Source organism: Rutidosis leptorrhynchoides, chromosome 7, assembly GCF_046630445.1.
Source record: "Rutidosis leptorrhynchoides isolate AG116_Rl617_1_P2 chromosome 7, CSIRO_AGI_Rlap_v1, whole genome shotgun sequence".
In the NCBI taxonomy this organism is placed as follows: Eukaryota; Viridiplantae; Streptophyta; class Magnoliopsida; order Asterales; family Asteraceae; genus Rutidosis; species Rutidosis leptorrhynchoides.
The window spans coordinates 329,335,968-329,348,976 of NC_092339.1; the positions used below are offsets into that span (position 1 = coordinate 329,335,968).

General features: G+C 35.6%; 2 protein-coding genes across 2 annotated transcripts; one reads left to right on the plus strand and one right to left on the minus strand.

The window, feature by feature from the left end:
• Nucleotides 1-5,407: 5,407 nt before the first annotated feature.
• On the minus strand, nt 5,408-6,890 carry LOC139860293 (epoxide hydrolase 2-like). Its single transcript, XM_071849058.1, has 3 exons — nt 6,601-6,890; nt 6,448-6,526; nt 5,408-5,488 (listed from the first exon to the last, which is right to left on the minus strand). Exons 1-3 carry the CDS (start codon nt 6,888-6,890, stop codon nt 5,408-5,410), a joined length of 450 nt encoding a protein of 149 aa, XP_071705159.1.
• A 4,643-nt stretch (nt 6,891-11,533) lies between these two features.
• Nucleotides 11,534-12,175, plus strand: LOC139860294 (uncharacterized). Its single transcript, XM_071849059.1, has one exon. The coding sequence runs from the start codon at nt 11,534-11,536 to the stop codon at nt 12,173-12,175; it is 642 nt and encodes a 213-aa protein (XP_071705160.1).
• Nucleotides 12,176-13,009: the final 834 nt, after the last annotated feature.

A 13,009-nucleotide genomic window follows, 5' to 3' on the forward strand; every position in this document is an offset into this window, starting at 1 on the left:
TTTCAATCCTTCTTGCTTTGGTAGGAAACATCTCGGGACACAATGTTGAAAGCTCAAGAAAACGATTGGTGTAGCTTTCAATATCAGTACCCTTCACCTTGAGTTCCCAGAACTCGGCTTCAAGTTTTTGAACTTGACTTCTCGGACAGAATTTATTAACCATTATGCTTTTGAGTTCGTCCCATGGGATTGCATTAGCATTGTCAATTCCCACGGACTTAGCATAAGCAGTCCACCAAGTCAAAGCATTGCCAGCTAATGAGCTAGTGGCATATTTGACCCGATCGTCATCCCCGCAGTTGCAAATGCGGAAGATGGACTCTAACTTCTCGAACCATCAAACTAGTTCGACAGCCTCTTCATTTTCCTTGAAAGCGGGAGGATGGCAGTTTGTAAAGTCCTTGTAAGAATAAGGTTTCGGTTGAGGATTAACATTATTAGCTTGAGCTTTGCCTTGGGCGGCAGCAAGCAACTGTTGGAATTGTTCGGTGGTCAATACGATGTTGTTAATCGTAGGTGCAGCTGGACGAACCATGATGTCACTACTTAGAAGTGAACATAAGTTTAGTAAGGTGACAAGTTATAAGTTTGGGCAACTATAAGTATGAATAAAATAAAGCATTGATATCACATGATGTTAATAGAACACTTTATATTATTAGAACAAGGCATTAAATAAGCCTTTTTTAATACACAATTCGGAAATAGAAATAGTTTAAGGCATAACCTTTACATAGATAGGAAATTTGAAAAATAATCTAGGAAATATTAAGATTGAAGTAATCTTCATATTTCTTCTTCTCGTCCTCAACCTTCTTCATAAACTCATCAACTTTCTTGTTCCTCGCTTTTTGCTTCTCATAGAGATACTCGAGGTTATCGTAGAGGTTAGTAACGTGGCTGTTGACTGCGTTGTTATCGTACCCCTTTAGAGCAAGCTACTTGTTGACTCGATTTCTTTCCATATCCAACCAGAAATCTACATTCTCCTTGAGATGAGCAAGCGATTGCTTTCCCCAACGGGTGTTACGTTCTTCCTCATTCTTCACCAACTTTATCTCTTTCTTTAACTCCGTATTCTCCTCCAAAAGTTTCTTGATTACTAGGTCCTTTTCATCCATTCGAGCCTCGATCCTTGTAACATGGTGAAGCAAACCATCGACGTTCTTCTCGGTAGTCGTTCGCAGATTCATAATTTCACACATGGCGTTATGGTTATCATAAGAAGGAGATCGAGCTCTTTTCTTAAATGGGCCATCTTCATTGAAATCAGCAGGGCGTTTCCCCTTGTCTTCAATTCTTGGGGTTGGATAGTAGTCGGGAGACTTAGGTAAAGTATTCAGACTATAGTTTGGTAAGGGAGGACCACCAAAACCATAAGTTGGGCTTTGGACTCGTCTCAAAGTTGAAGAGTGTCCAACACCTACTTCGGTGGTAGGTTTAAAGCGAGCCATTTCTTCAGAAGATTTGAAGAGAGTCATTTTATTTGGTTGATTAACGCTTGAGCTTGACATCCTAACACTAGGAAAGAGACTTTGATTAGCATCTTTGAGTCAAGTTTAGTAGAGCATAAGTGTTAAGATTATAAGGCAATCCTAAGTGCTTTAAAGTCTAGGCAGGAAAGGTTATAGTTTCCTAGATTGCTAAGGCACCCTAGCTAGCAAATAAGGCACACATAAATATACAATCCTGGTTCTCTATAACAGCCTGGTTATGCTCTGATACCAATCTATCACACCCCCAATTAGGGCCTGGGTGAATGTGACATTAATATCAAATAAACCAACATATTATAATATACGAGAATAATACTAAATGATAAAAACAAACTTTATTGAGTACGCGGCGGAAAATGAAATGTCGTTACAATAATGGAAAGTACAATAAAGTGATTGTTTCAAATGCAAGAATAATAAATGCGATATCTCTTGATCCTAAGTCCAAGTAGCATGACATAAGTAGTAATTAAATAAGCTTGATCAATCGGCACCTGAGACAAACATGCTAAAGTGTCAACCAAAAAGGTTGAGTGAAGTTCATAGGTTTAACAAATATATTTAACCGTTGTTTTAGACCACGAGATTTAGATTATAAAGTTGATCTCGCAGGGATCAAAAAGTTATGCCAATTCGTGATATTTAGACTAAACGTTCAAAGTTTGCCCCAATGACAAGTTGTGTCTATACTTGTCGATTTAATTTCATTATTAAGTAATACAAAGACTTAGACAAATGTATCGGGGACGTTACTCCCGATAGGCCTACCCCCAATAATTAAGAATGCATTTAACGAGCAATTAAAAATATCACTGTAGGGACTTAGTCGGACTTAGTCGGACATAGCCGGGTATAGCATAGTTTAACAGTTGGTACTTGTGTCTAAATTGTAAATAGCAAAAGTAGCATGTGTCTCACCCCAAAAAGTTAAATAAGTTGTGCACAATATAAAGTGGGGCTATGTAGTTCACCTTAGTAAGTAGGAGAGAGTTTGTTATTCCTCGGAATAGAAGAGTTGGATGAATGTGAGCAGAAAGTCAACCTAATGACATTTAAGAGTAGTTAAATGTATTGCCCAAGTTTAAGTTAAGTTTAACTATGCAAGAGTTTAAATGTAGTTTGTTTTACTAAGTTCTCATTTTTGGTAAGTTTCCACTTTTAGTAAGTTTCTATTTTTAGTAAGTTAGTGTTGAACACTAGTGAGTTGTTCTTAATAAGTCTACCACTTATTAAGTGTGTTAGTAACTAAGTGTATGATTACTATAGTCGGGTTTGACATTGTGCACCATACCCTAACATCTATTCCACCGCCGAGTCACCAGAATGACCAATTGTTACCGGTTGGCCCAGGATTTCTTGACCAAAATCTAAGTTTGGCATTCGTAATGCACAAGCGTCCTATAGTGGTACCAAGGATCACCCTAGGCCTTAAGTAGCGTTGACGTTCGAGTAATCCTCACGTTATCGTGAATGACTATTGTAATCGTATGTTATACTATAAGTAGTATATTATAAGTGTTAGTAGTAGTATAAGTGTATAAGTGTTAAGTAGTAGTATAAGTAGTATTAGGGCTTTAATTAATTAGAGTAGTTAGGTTTTAATAATAAATTAATGATTAGGGTTTAAGTAATAAATGTTTAATAGTATTATTATGTTTAGGGTTTAGTAAAGTAATGATTAGGTAATGATTAGGGTTTTAATTAATGTTTAGGGTTTAAGTTGTATTAGGGTTTTATTTTGTTTAATGTTTATGTATATATATGTCGTGTGTATGTATATATATATAGTTTATATATATTTTTTTATATATATATAACCGTATATGTATATATATGTATATGTTTATATTTTTTTTTACATGTATATGTATATTTATAATTTTTTTTTACATGAACAATATGAATGTTAAGATCATGCACGAATATGATTATGAATATAAACATGAATTGAAAGAAAGATTTAAAACTTTTAAGATTTTGGATCATACCTTGTTAATGATGATGAAGATTAACAAGAAACAAGAAGAAAACTTGGTGATGAAGATCAAATAACCCAAATAATGAAGAACACGCTTGAAGATCTTGATAAACATGAAGAACAAGCTTGAAGATCACTTGAAGATGGTGGTGGTGTGGTGGTGGTGTTCTTGGTCGAATACCACAAGAGAGGGAGAGGGAGAGATTGTTTTTGAGAGAGGATTTTGGTGTGATTTGTGAATGAGAAACTAGGAATCTAGGGATGTTTATATAGTGCAAGTATTAGAGTGTTAGTCAACATAAGGATGTTCTAATTAATGATTTTATTTTATTTTATAATTCTTTTAGTCAACAATAGGTGGTACTAGTTTATATTTTTTATATATATATATTTTATTTTTTTAGTCAACATAAGGATGTAATTGTTTAAGATTCTTTAGTCTTATTATTATTATTATTATTATTATTATTATTATTAGTATTATTATTATTATTATTATTATTATTATTATTATTATTATTATTATTATTATTATTATTTTTAAATTATTTTTATTTTTTTTTACATTTACTATATGATAAGTATTATTTTCTTTTTACTAATTCATGACTTGTATTTATTTATTTTTTTATTTAGTTCCCAATTATTTTATTATTTATATAAATATCACTTTTTATTTATTACTTATAGATTAATAGTTATAATATTACAGAAATGCATAAATTTTAATTAGCAGTGAGTGTCGACTAAAAGTTTATTATTTGGTCAACATTAAATAGATTGTGTATATAACAACCATTAAATAATTAATACGTATAGTCAGGCAGTAAACCCTAGGGTCATTTCAGTAATTTCAGAAGTCAAAAAAGTGAGGGTTGTTATAACAGTGCATAATTCTATTTTGTCTTCAGTGGGTGTGGAGATTCAATTTGGTTCTTTGGAGTTTGATGATTTTAACCGAGAGGAGCAAAGTTTTTCGACAAGCGGTAAAGTAGGTTTTGAGGGTATTAAAGAAAAAATGTGCAAACGTAACAAACTAAACGTGGAGGAGGTTTCGGGGTCACGATTTAGTTTGAAGGAAACTGATACTGTTAATTTGGTTGATCTCGAAACCAATCATCATGTGGACACAGTGAAGGATTTGTCAAAGTTGGGTAATCAAGCTGTTGAAAAGTTGATCCCTGAAGTTGATTCGACTAATGATGATAACTTAACATTTGCTGAAAGATTGGCTCGGTTGAAGAAGGAGAGGAAGAAAATGAAAGAAGAATTGTTGGTAAAACGTAAGGTAGAATTGAACGAGGATAGGCCTTTACCGGTGTTTGTTGGTCGTACTGTAAGAAGTTATTGAGATTGTGTGGCCCCCTCGTGCGAAGGATTTTGTAAGTCGTGGTACGTCTTGAATAAAGACGTTTCTAGAAATATACTTGAAATAGCTATTCCGAGGTCAAGAAAGAAGGGGAACGAGACTTCCACTTCGGTTGATTATAAGCTTAAAGATAACATTGACGACTTGGATTACGGGGACGCAATTCAAAACTTGTTTTTGGGTCCTCAAGACGGAAGAGATGGCGGCTCTTCGGCTATCGGGAGAGGATATATGTCCATGGAGGCTTTTGCGGCTTTCTATGATATGATGACACGTTTGGCCGGAGAGAGCGCGCCGGGTGATGGATCCGCTAATGTGTTATCTTACAAGATTAAGAATCGCTCAGGGAAGAATTCTCTGAAAGAGACGGTTAATGGAAAATTGAAAAGAGCGGGTCCTCGAGGTTGATTAGTGTGGTCCGTCCTATGTTTATCGCCTGGTTTCGTTCCTTGTTGTGTTTTCTTGTATTTCTCTGTTTTTGTTTGATTAGTATGTTTGTAGTTTTTTTTTTCGGGATGTTAGGGGAGCTCGTTTATAGATAGTTTTTGTTTAGATGGTTGCGTTCTAGGTGTGAGCTTCCCCGTTTTCCCTTGTCCTTTTGTATTCTCTATTGAGGGCGTTTTTCTTTGAAAAACGACCTCGTTTCTATATGAGTTTTCGTTTTTTCGCAAAAAAAAAAAAATATAAAATAAAATAAAAAAAAAAAAAACTTCAAACATAAGTAGCCATGTCTTCAAAATCAACCTAAACATCAGCCTGATTCATTACTATTTGATAACATGTCATCAAATATTAGTTATACAATCCTCCAAATCCTCATTTATCATTGATCATGCCATGTGCATGTAAAAAAAAAACTAGTAATGAATACGGTTTTTCTGTTAAGACCAAGGTTGGAGAATTCGGATCTCGGGGAGATCTCGTTTGGACTTTTTAAGGAGATCTCGGCATCTCGGAATAATCTCGGGGAGATCTCGGGCGTTGACTTACGTTGACTTTATAGTTTTTTTAATAAAAATATACATAAAAATATAAATATATGTATATTTATATACATTTTCCCGAGATTTTACAAAAATATCCGAGAATGAGCGATAAAATCTTTGAAATTACGAATTTTACAAGAAAATCTTACAAATTAGCAAGAAAATTCAAGAAATCGTGGCTTTGACTAAGTTTGAACCCGTTAACCGAGAAATCTCGGGAGATGAACATCTCGTCTCGGTTGCCTTCTAAAAACGAAATCTCGGGAGAGATCTCAGGGAGATCTCGGGAGATTTACAACACTGGTTAAGACTATCTCATGAACGCGAGTATTTTTACTCTGATCTACGTAATCTATTCTGGTTATCCATATCGTTTCTGACCTATATCTAGCGGCGAAGGTGTAGGGTTGGCAGACAAAAGACGAAGTTGGATACAGAGGACCGAATCCTTTGAGCACTTAGCTTCAAGATATGTTGTTAGTTAGATTTGAATCGGCCCTAACTACTAAGCTATCTTTTCTTTTTCTTTTAACTTTATTGATTCTTTTTAAGTCTAAATACAAAATACAATAGAGCTATCAATCATTTCCACTTCAAGTTGAGGTATGATCAAACTACCTGAAATCTGACCATGTAGAAATCATTTCCATAAAGAGCACGAAGAGCATCAACAGGTTGGAATATTGGATTTCTTCGACTAAAAGGAACACACAAATTCACCAATGCTTTAACTTTATCAGGACGATAAATGCATAACACCCAAGCTATAACTGCGCCCCAAGCCCCCAATCACGAGCCACTACAAACACCTTGTCTTCACCGGGGGCCACCACAATGTCAATAAGCGCCACCAGGTCTCCAACCACATGAAGGGTGGTGAACTTGGTGACGTCATCCGTGGGAGCACCGGTTGTGTCCCCGAATCCACGTAGATCGGGAGCAATAGCACGGTAGCCGTGAGATGCAAGGTAGACAATTTGGTGGCGCCACGTGAACCAAAGTTCCGGGAAACCGTGGATTAGGATGACGGTGGGGCCTTTCCCGAGTTCTGCTATGTGCATATTTATGGAATTATTAACTGGTATCATCTTGTGTTTAATTATTAACCCTTATATACTAAAAAACATGCATAATTGTGTAGTTTTATCTCATTTGCATTGTAGTTTTGAGTTTACGTTTACATTACAATCGGTCCCTCGAATTCACCTCATTTTACACAACAGCCCCTCAAGTTTACACTTTTTCGGGGGTAGAAAGTGCAAATATATAATTTTATTAAAACAAAAAAAAACTAATTCCACCCAAATTTATAACGGGCTCTATCTTCTCGCTCGGTGCCAGTTAAATTTTCCGAGACCACCGTTCAACTCGAAAAAATCTCACGAACCCAATGTGACTAACTATACGCGAAACGGACACTTCTCAAAAAACGCTTAACACAACTACAACCCGTATCTTTCTGTTCGACGCAAGTTAAACTTTTCCGACAGCACCGTTACACTCGAAAATTTTTTATGAACAAAACGAAACCAACTACGTTCGAAACGGACACTTTTTAAAAAACGCTTAAGACAACGACATCTAAAACGGCGCTTAAGACATGAGCCGTTTTCCCCTCTGTAAATACACAACACTACGTTAAATATGAATACACAGGCCGAAAGCCCCCGCCGCAACGCGTGGGCACGATCCGGACTAGTTTTTACCATTTTTGCGTGTGTAACGTCTTTGTTGTCGGATTGTATTGTTACAAATTGGGTGTAAATAAGTAATTGCTGATAAAACACGTTTCCGTCAATGACGGAACTATGTTAAGGCAAAAGAGGGCTGTGGTCCCCCCAGACTTTTGAGTTAGTACTAGTCAATATATATATATTTTACAGGGTAAAAAAATAATTATAATAAATTTGTCCTCCCAAAAAAGAAGAGCCTTTTCTTTGAGAAGCCAACAGTCGTTTTGTTCTTTTCTCCAAATTAATCCTCCCAAAAAAGAAGAGCCTTTTCTTTGAGAAGCCAACAGTCGTTTTGTTCTTTTCTCCAAATTAATGTTATTTCAACATCCGAGGATCAAACTTGTTCTCCTTCACTTATATACTTCTTAATACTCAACTCAATGACTCATACTACAAAATAAACTGTAACCTTCTTTTGGCTTCTTGCTCTAGACTTGCAGAGGTATGTTTAATGTTTCATCTGTGTTATTTTTTATTCGTGCCTTCTAAAATAAGTAGACTAATTGTTCTGCCATCGATCCATTTAGGCCTGGATATATATCTACTGTTTTCCAATTTCCACTAAATCTATTGTAGTATTTTTGTTGTTGTAACAATCTACTGCGTAATATATATATTTAGTTACTTATTGAAAAAAACTTAGTTCTTTTTTTTTTTTTTTGAACCGTCAAAGAATAACAATTTTATTGATAAACGAACCCTAGCAAGACGCTAAGGGTAATTACAAAGGAATAGATAACCAAGTATTCCAATTAGAAATAACATGGCCTCTATTTTTAATTCAACGAAAAGTAATCAAACGAATAAAATCAAATAAAACTTAGTTATTACATGACCACATTCTTATTACTTTGTTTGTTTATCTTAGTACAATATAAGTATAGGACAATATCAATTTTAAGTTAGTTTTTATCGTTAGAATAACAGAATCAGCAATCAGCAATGAAATAATATACCACCAATGTTTAAATTAGTTATAGTAGCAATTTTGTTTATGTTTTGATGATATTATAAATATAAACAATTACAATAGCATTGTAGCAATCAAGTTTCTTGATAAGTTAAAAAGTGGTCTTATAGAAAAAAAGCTCTCCTCTTAACCCTAAATTTCTACCAGCCGCCACCACTACTTTGCTCTTCTCCGGCCGTCGGCTTTGTCCGGCGGTCGGGAGAACCTTCCTCTATCCCACACTCTCTCGTAATCGATCCTTCTATCTCTTCCTCGTTCTATCTCTTCCTCGTTAGTTCTGATCTTACTTCGAATCGGAGGTCGTTTTTGCTTTTATCGGTTATCGGTTTCGTGATTTCAGAGGCTACTGGTGTTATTCCGGTCGTGGTAGTCTTACGTGAGGTTTTCCTTTTGTGGTTACAAACTCTCCATCGATCCCACATCCTTCTTGTGTGTAGCAGTACTACATAAGCTCGTCAAGGCTTTTACTAGCTGGTGGTTTCACTCGACGGCTCTCGTGGGTCCAGATCTCTGACTTAAGCTTCGCGAGGAGGTAGTCGGTGGTCTTGATCGTTCTATAGGTTATCGGTCTTCATGGATTCAGATACTTATCGTGATATTCCGATTGAGGTTAGTGTGGTTTAAGTTTCAAAGTTTCGGGTCGTGATTGTCGGGATTTTTTGTGTGGTTGTGGTTATGGTTGTGGTTGTCGTGAGTATTTCGATTTTCGGTGGTTGTACAGGTTATCGGTTATGGATTCAGAGGCTAATAGCGCTATTCGGTTGTGGTCGCGTGATTTATGCTTTTTAGTTATCGGGTAGTGATTATCGGATCTTTTTGGTGGTTGTGATTGTCGGGAGTTTCTTCGCGATTGTCGTGATCGTGTGTTATTGGTGATCGTTTCTGAATCCAGGTTATTTTGTCGATGTACACCCACACTTTTTGAAATTGATGCAGGTTCCTATTGTCTTGGCCATGACTGTTGCTCACACCAATAAGATTATGTCATATTGCTTGTCATGTTGAGGTGGGTTTTGCAACCATAATTTATCTTCGTCGTTTATTCCTATGTATATCATTATTACCACTCGGTTTGTTTGTATGCTCCGTATGTTTCGTTGGAGGTTTCTTTGCTTGTGTCCGTGTTCGTGGGTTGTCCCCTTTCCGTGCATTTTGGGTCGTGTTCGTAGGTTGTCCCCCTTTCCGTGCATTCTACCGAGTGATTGCCTTTTTGTGGTAATGGTCTATTTTGGGTTTTTAGATGACAGGGTTAATTCTTTGGTTGTGGAATCTTCTTTCCGGTTTATATGTTGTTTTTCGCTACCATGTTGGGCTTTTTGGTACTTTGGTCGGAAATTATAAGGTCGTGGCTTTCGTGGATCGATTTGGTTAATTGGTTATTTGCTTGGAAGTTTCGTGTGATTGTAGTTCCAGGGGTGGATCGTGCTGGAGGGTTTTAGGATCGTCGTGTTGGTACATTGTTTAGTATCACTTTTATAAGTCGTGGTAGGCTTGTTGATTCGTTGTTGGTTTTATTTTTTGTAATCGTTGTAATACCTAGCATCTTGCTAGTTTTTATTAATAATAAAATTATTGCCTTTCAAAAAAAAAAAAAAAAAAAAAAAAAAAAAAAATTATAATAGTCAATAGCAATTACAGTACCAATTTTTGGTTTATCTTTTGTTTGAAATTTGTCTTACATTTGCTTTAATTTTCGAGCTGCATTAAAAAAATTTGAATGTTGGTTGTTTCGGCCCTCCTAACCATGATCTCCAAGTTCCGCCACTGTCCGTCATCAATTATAATGATATGGATGTGGATAACATAACATACATATTAAGGAATAATGTGGATAACATAATATTCATATAAAATCGTCCTAACCGGTTTTAGTATATACGAGTATTTTGTAAAGAAAATATAATTTTAAAAAAATTATAATTTTTAAAAATATGATATGCAGTTGAAATGATCAAAAAATATGGTGTCAAACATTTTTAGTGTGAAAAAGTAGGACGTTTATATTTTTAAGTGCGTATCAATTTTTTAACTCTTTTAAGTATCATTGAATTTTCCTTTTTTATAATTTTAAGTGTCAAAAATTTTGAGACTCATATAAGTGTAAAAAAATGTTAAATTGTTCACGTTTTAACGCATAAAAAATAATATAAGTTTTAAAAACTTTTTTTAATGTATATATCAGTATAGATCTTGAACCATCGATTCCACATTTTAATATGGGTCTTGTTAGTAACTAGAAAGAGTTCGGACCATATGTTGCGACAACTGCATTTGAATTACATGTTTCTAGTATCAGATGATATTTATGTACAAAATGTCGATTTATGTTTACTGCTTATTATATACATACATAGTGTTGTACATAAACACGATATATAAAGAAAACACGATATTTCTTAAAGTATCGTTCTTTTGCTGATTATTTCTATCAAAACCAAATAATGACACCATGATGCATTATGGCGCGCGCGCACACACGTATAATTTTTTCAAATTGTTTCCTTTTATAAAAGCTCCGTTTGGAATATAATTAGTTGTGTTTTGTTCGTAAAATTATTTCGAGTTTAATGGTGATGACGGAGAAACCTATCTCACGACAAAAAAAAAATATAAATCTCGTTAAAAATTTGAGTGGGTTTTATTTAGTTACTATAAGGGTGCTCCCATTGTTGCCGTCCTCATCCCCGCCCACCCAACCGCCCTGCTGGGCGGCGTTGGCAGCGCCTAGCCCAAGGGGCCGCCCAGCTCGCCGTCCACCATATCGTGCTTGGTTTCGTGCTATTTGGTCATAATGCTGGACGGAGTAAACGATGGGAAAATCACTCCAACGGTCAAATTTTTGGCCGTTGGAGATGTAAATGTTTTTTTTTTGTTTTTTCCCTTTTTTAACTCTATATATACTCTCTAATTTCATACAATTTCATATACACACATATACACTCATATTTCATACAAATTCATCAATTCTATCTCAAATAATCAAACACTATATATATTAAATATGAATACAAATAACCCAAATTTTGATCCGGATATGAATTTGGTATTAACGATCTTGAATACCACAAATAATCGAGCGCTTGAAGATATCGCAAGACTTGATCATTTAGATGAGTTAGACGACGAAGAAGAAGTTGAACCCATTCCAAGGGCACCGAGAAGATATTTATATAGAGATCGTGAAGGCCGTGCAAAAGCTTTATGGAATGATTATTTTTCCGACAACTGTACGTTTCCTGACGATTATTTTCGTAGACGCTATCGAATAAGCAAACCTTTGTTTCTTCGGATATGTCAAGGTATAATGAATTTTTCTCAAACTCCGATTCCTGAGTATTTTACTTATTTTCATCAAAAACGTGATGCTTGTGGGCTACTTGGTTTTAATATTGTTCAAAAAGTAACATCAGTCATACGTCAACTAGCGTATGCTGCGACGGCCGATCTTTTTGACGAGTATTTGCATATGGGTGAACAAACCGCATATGATTGTTTAAATAAATTTTGCAAATGTATTTTTCACTTGTACGCAACAGAGTATTTGAGAAAACCAACTGCACATGATGTGCAACGTTTGACCACTAAACATGCTCAAATACATGGATTTTCGGGGATGTTAGGAAGCATCGATTGTATGCATTGAAGATGGAGAAATTGTCCGGCACGTTGGAAGGGTCATTACACACGAGGTGACCATGGTTACCCGTCAATTATGCTCGAAGTGGTAGCGTCTTATGATGGATGGTTTTGGCACGCTTTCTTTGGTACCGCGGGATTAAATAATGATATCAATGTACTTAATCAATCTGATTTGTTTAACGACTTATTAGCCGGCGAGGCTCCACCGTGCACGTTTACGGTGAATGGGTGTACGTTTAATAAGGGTTATTATTTGGCGGATGGAATTTACCCGGAATGGGCCACGCTAGTTAAGTCATTCTGAAATCCGATTGATCCAAAACAATCAAAGTTCAAAAGGTATCAAGAATCTGCAAGAAAAGATATTGAACGAGCATTTGGAATACTACAAGGTCGATGGACGATTGTGCAGCATCCGGCAAGACCATATTATATCAGAAAAATTAGAAGGATTATGTTAACATGTGTGATATTAAAGAATATGATAACCGAGGACAACGGCCGTGTATTTTGTGGACTTGAAGAGAATTATCGTCCGATTCGACGTGCAAGAGGAACATTCCAAGAAAGGGTTGACGCGCATATCCGGGCAGATGTGGATTTAAGAGATGTGGGCATTCATCGACTACTACGAGATATGCTAGTAGAACACGTTTATAGTCTTCCACCTAATTATCGAATTCGACATGATCCAACGAGAAATCCAAACAATTAAGATGAGGCGGGACCTTCACACGTTAACGATGACGAAGAGTAATTATTTTATGTAATTTTATTTTAAATTCTATGTTTTAATTATTTGTAATGTATTTTTTTTATTTATCAATGAAATTTAAGT

Excerpts from the sequence above, each read along its gene's own strand:
- LOC139860294 (XM_071849059.1), top strand. The coding sequence starts at position 11,534 with ATGAATACAAATAACCCAAATTTTGATCCGGATATGAATTTGGTATTA.
- LOC139860293 (XM_071849058.1), bottom strand. The coding sequence starts at position 6,890 with ATGCACATAGCAGAACTCGGGAAAGGCCCCACCGTCATCCTAATCCAC. Across the intron at positions 6,527-6,600 it reads GATTGGGGGCTTGGGGCGCA|TCGAAGAAATCCAATATTCC; the intron begins GTTATAGCTTGG and ends TGTTCCTTTTAG. Across the intron at positions 5,489-6,447 it reads TCTACATGGTCAGATTTCAG|AAACGAGGTCGTTTTTCAAA; the intron begins GTAGTTTGATCA and ends AAACTCATATAG.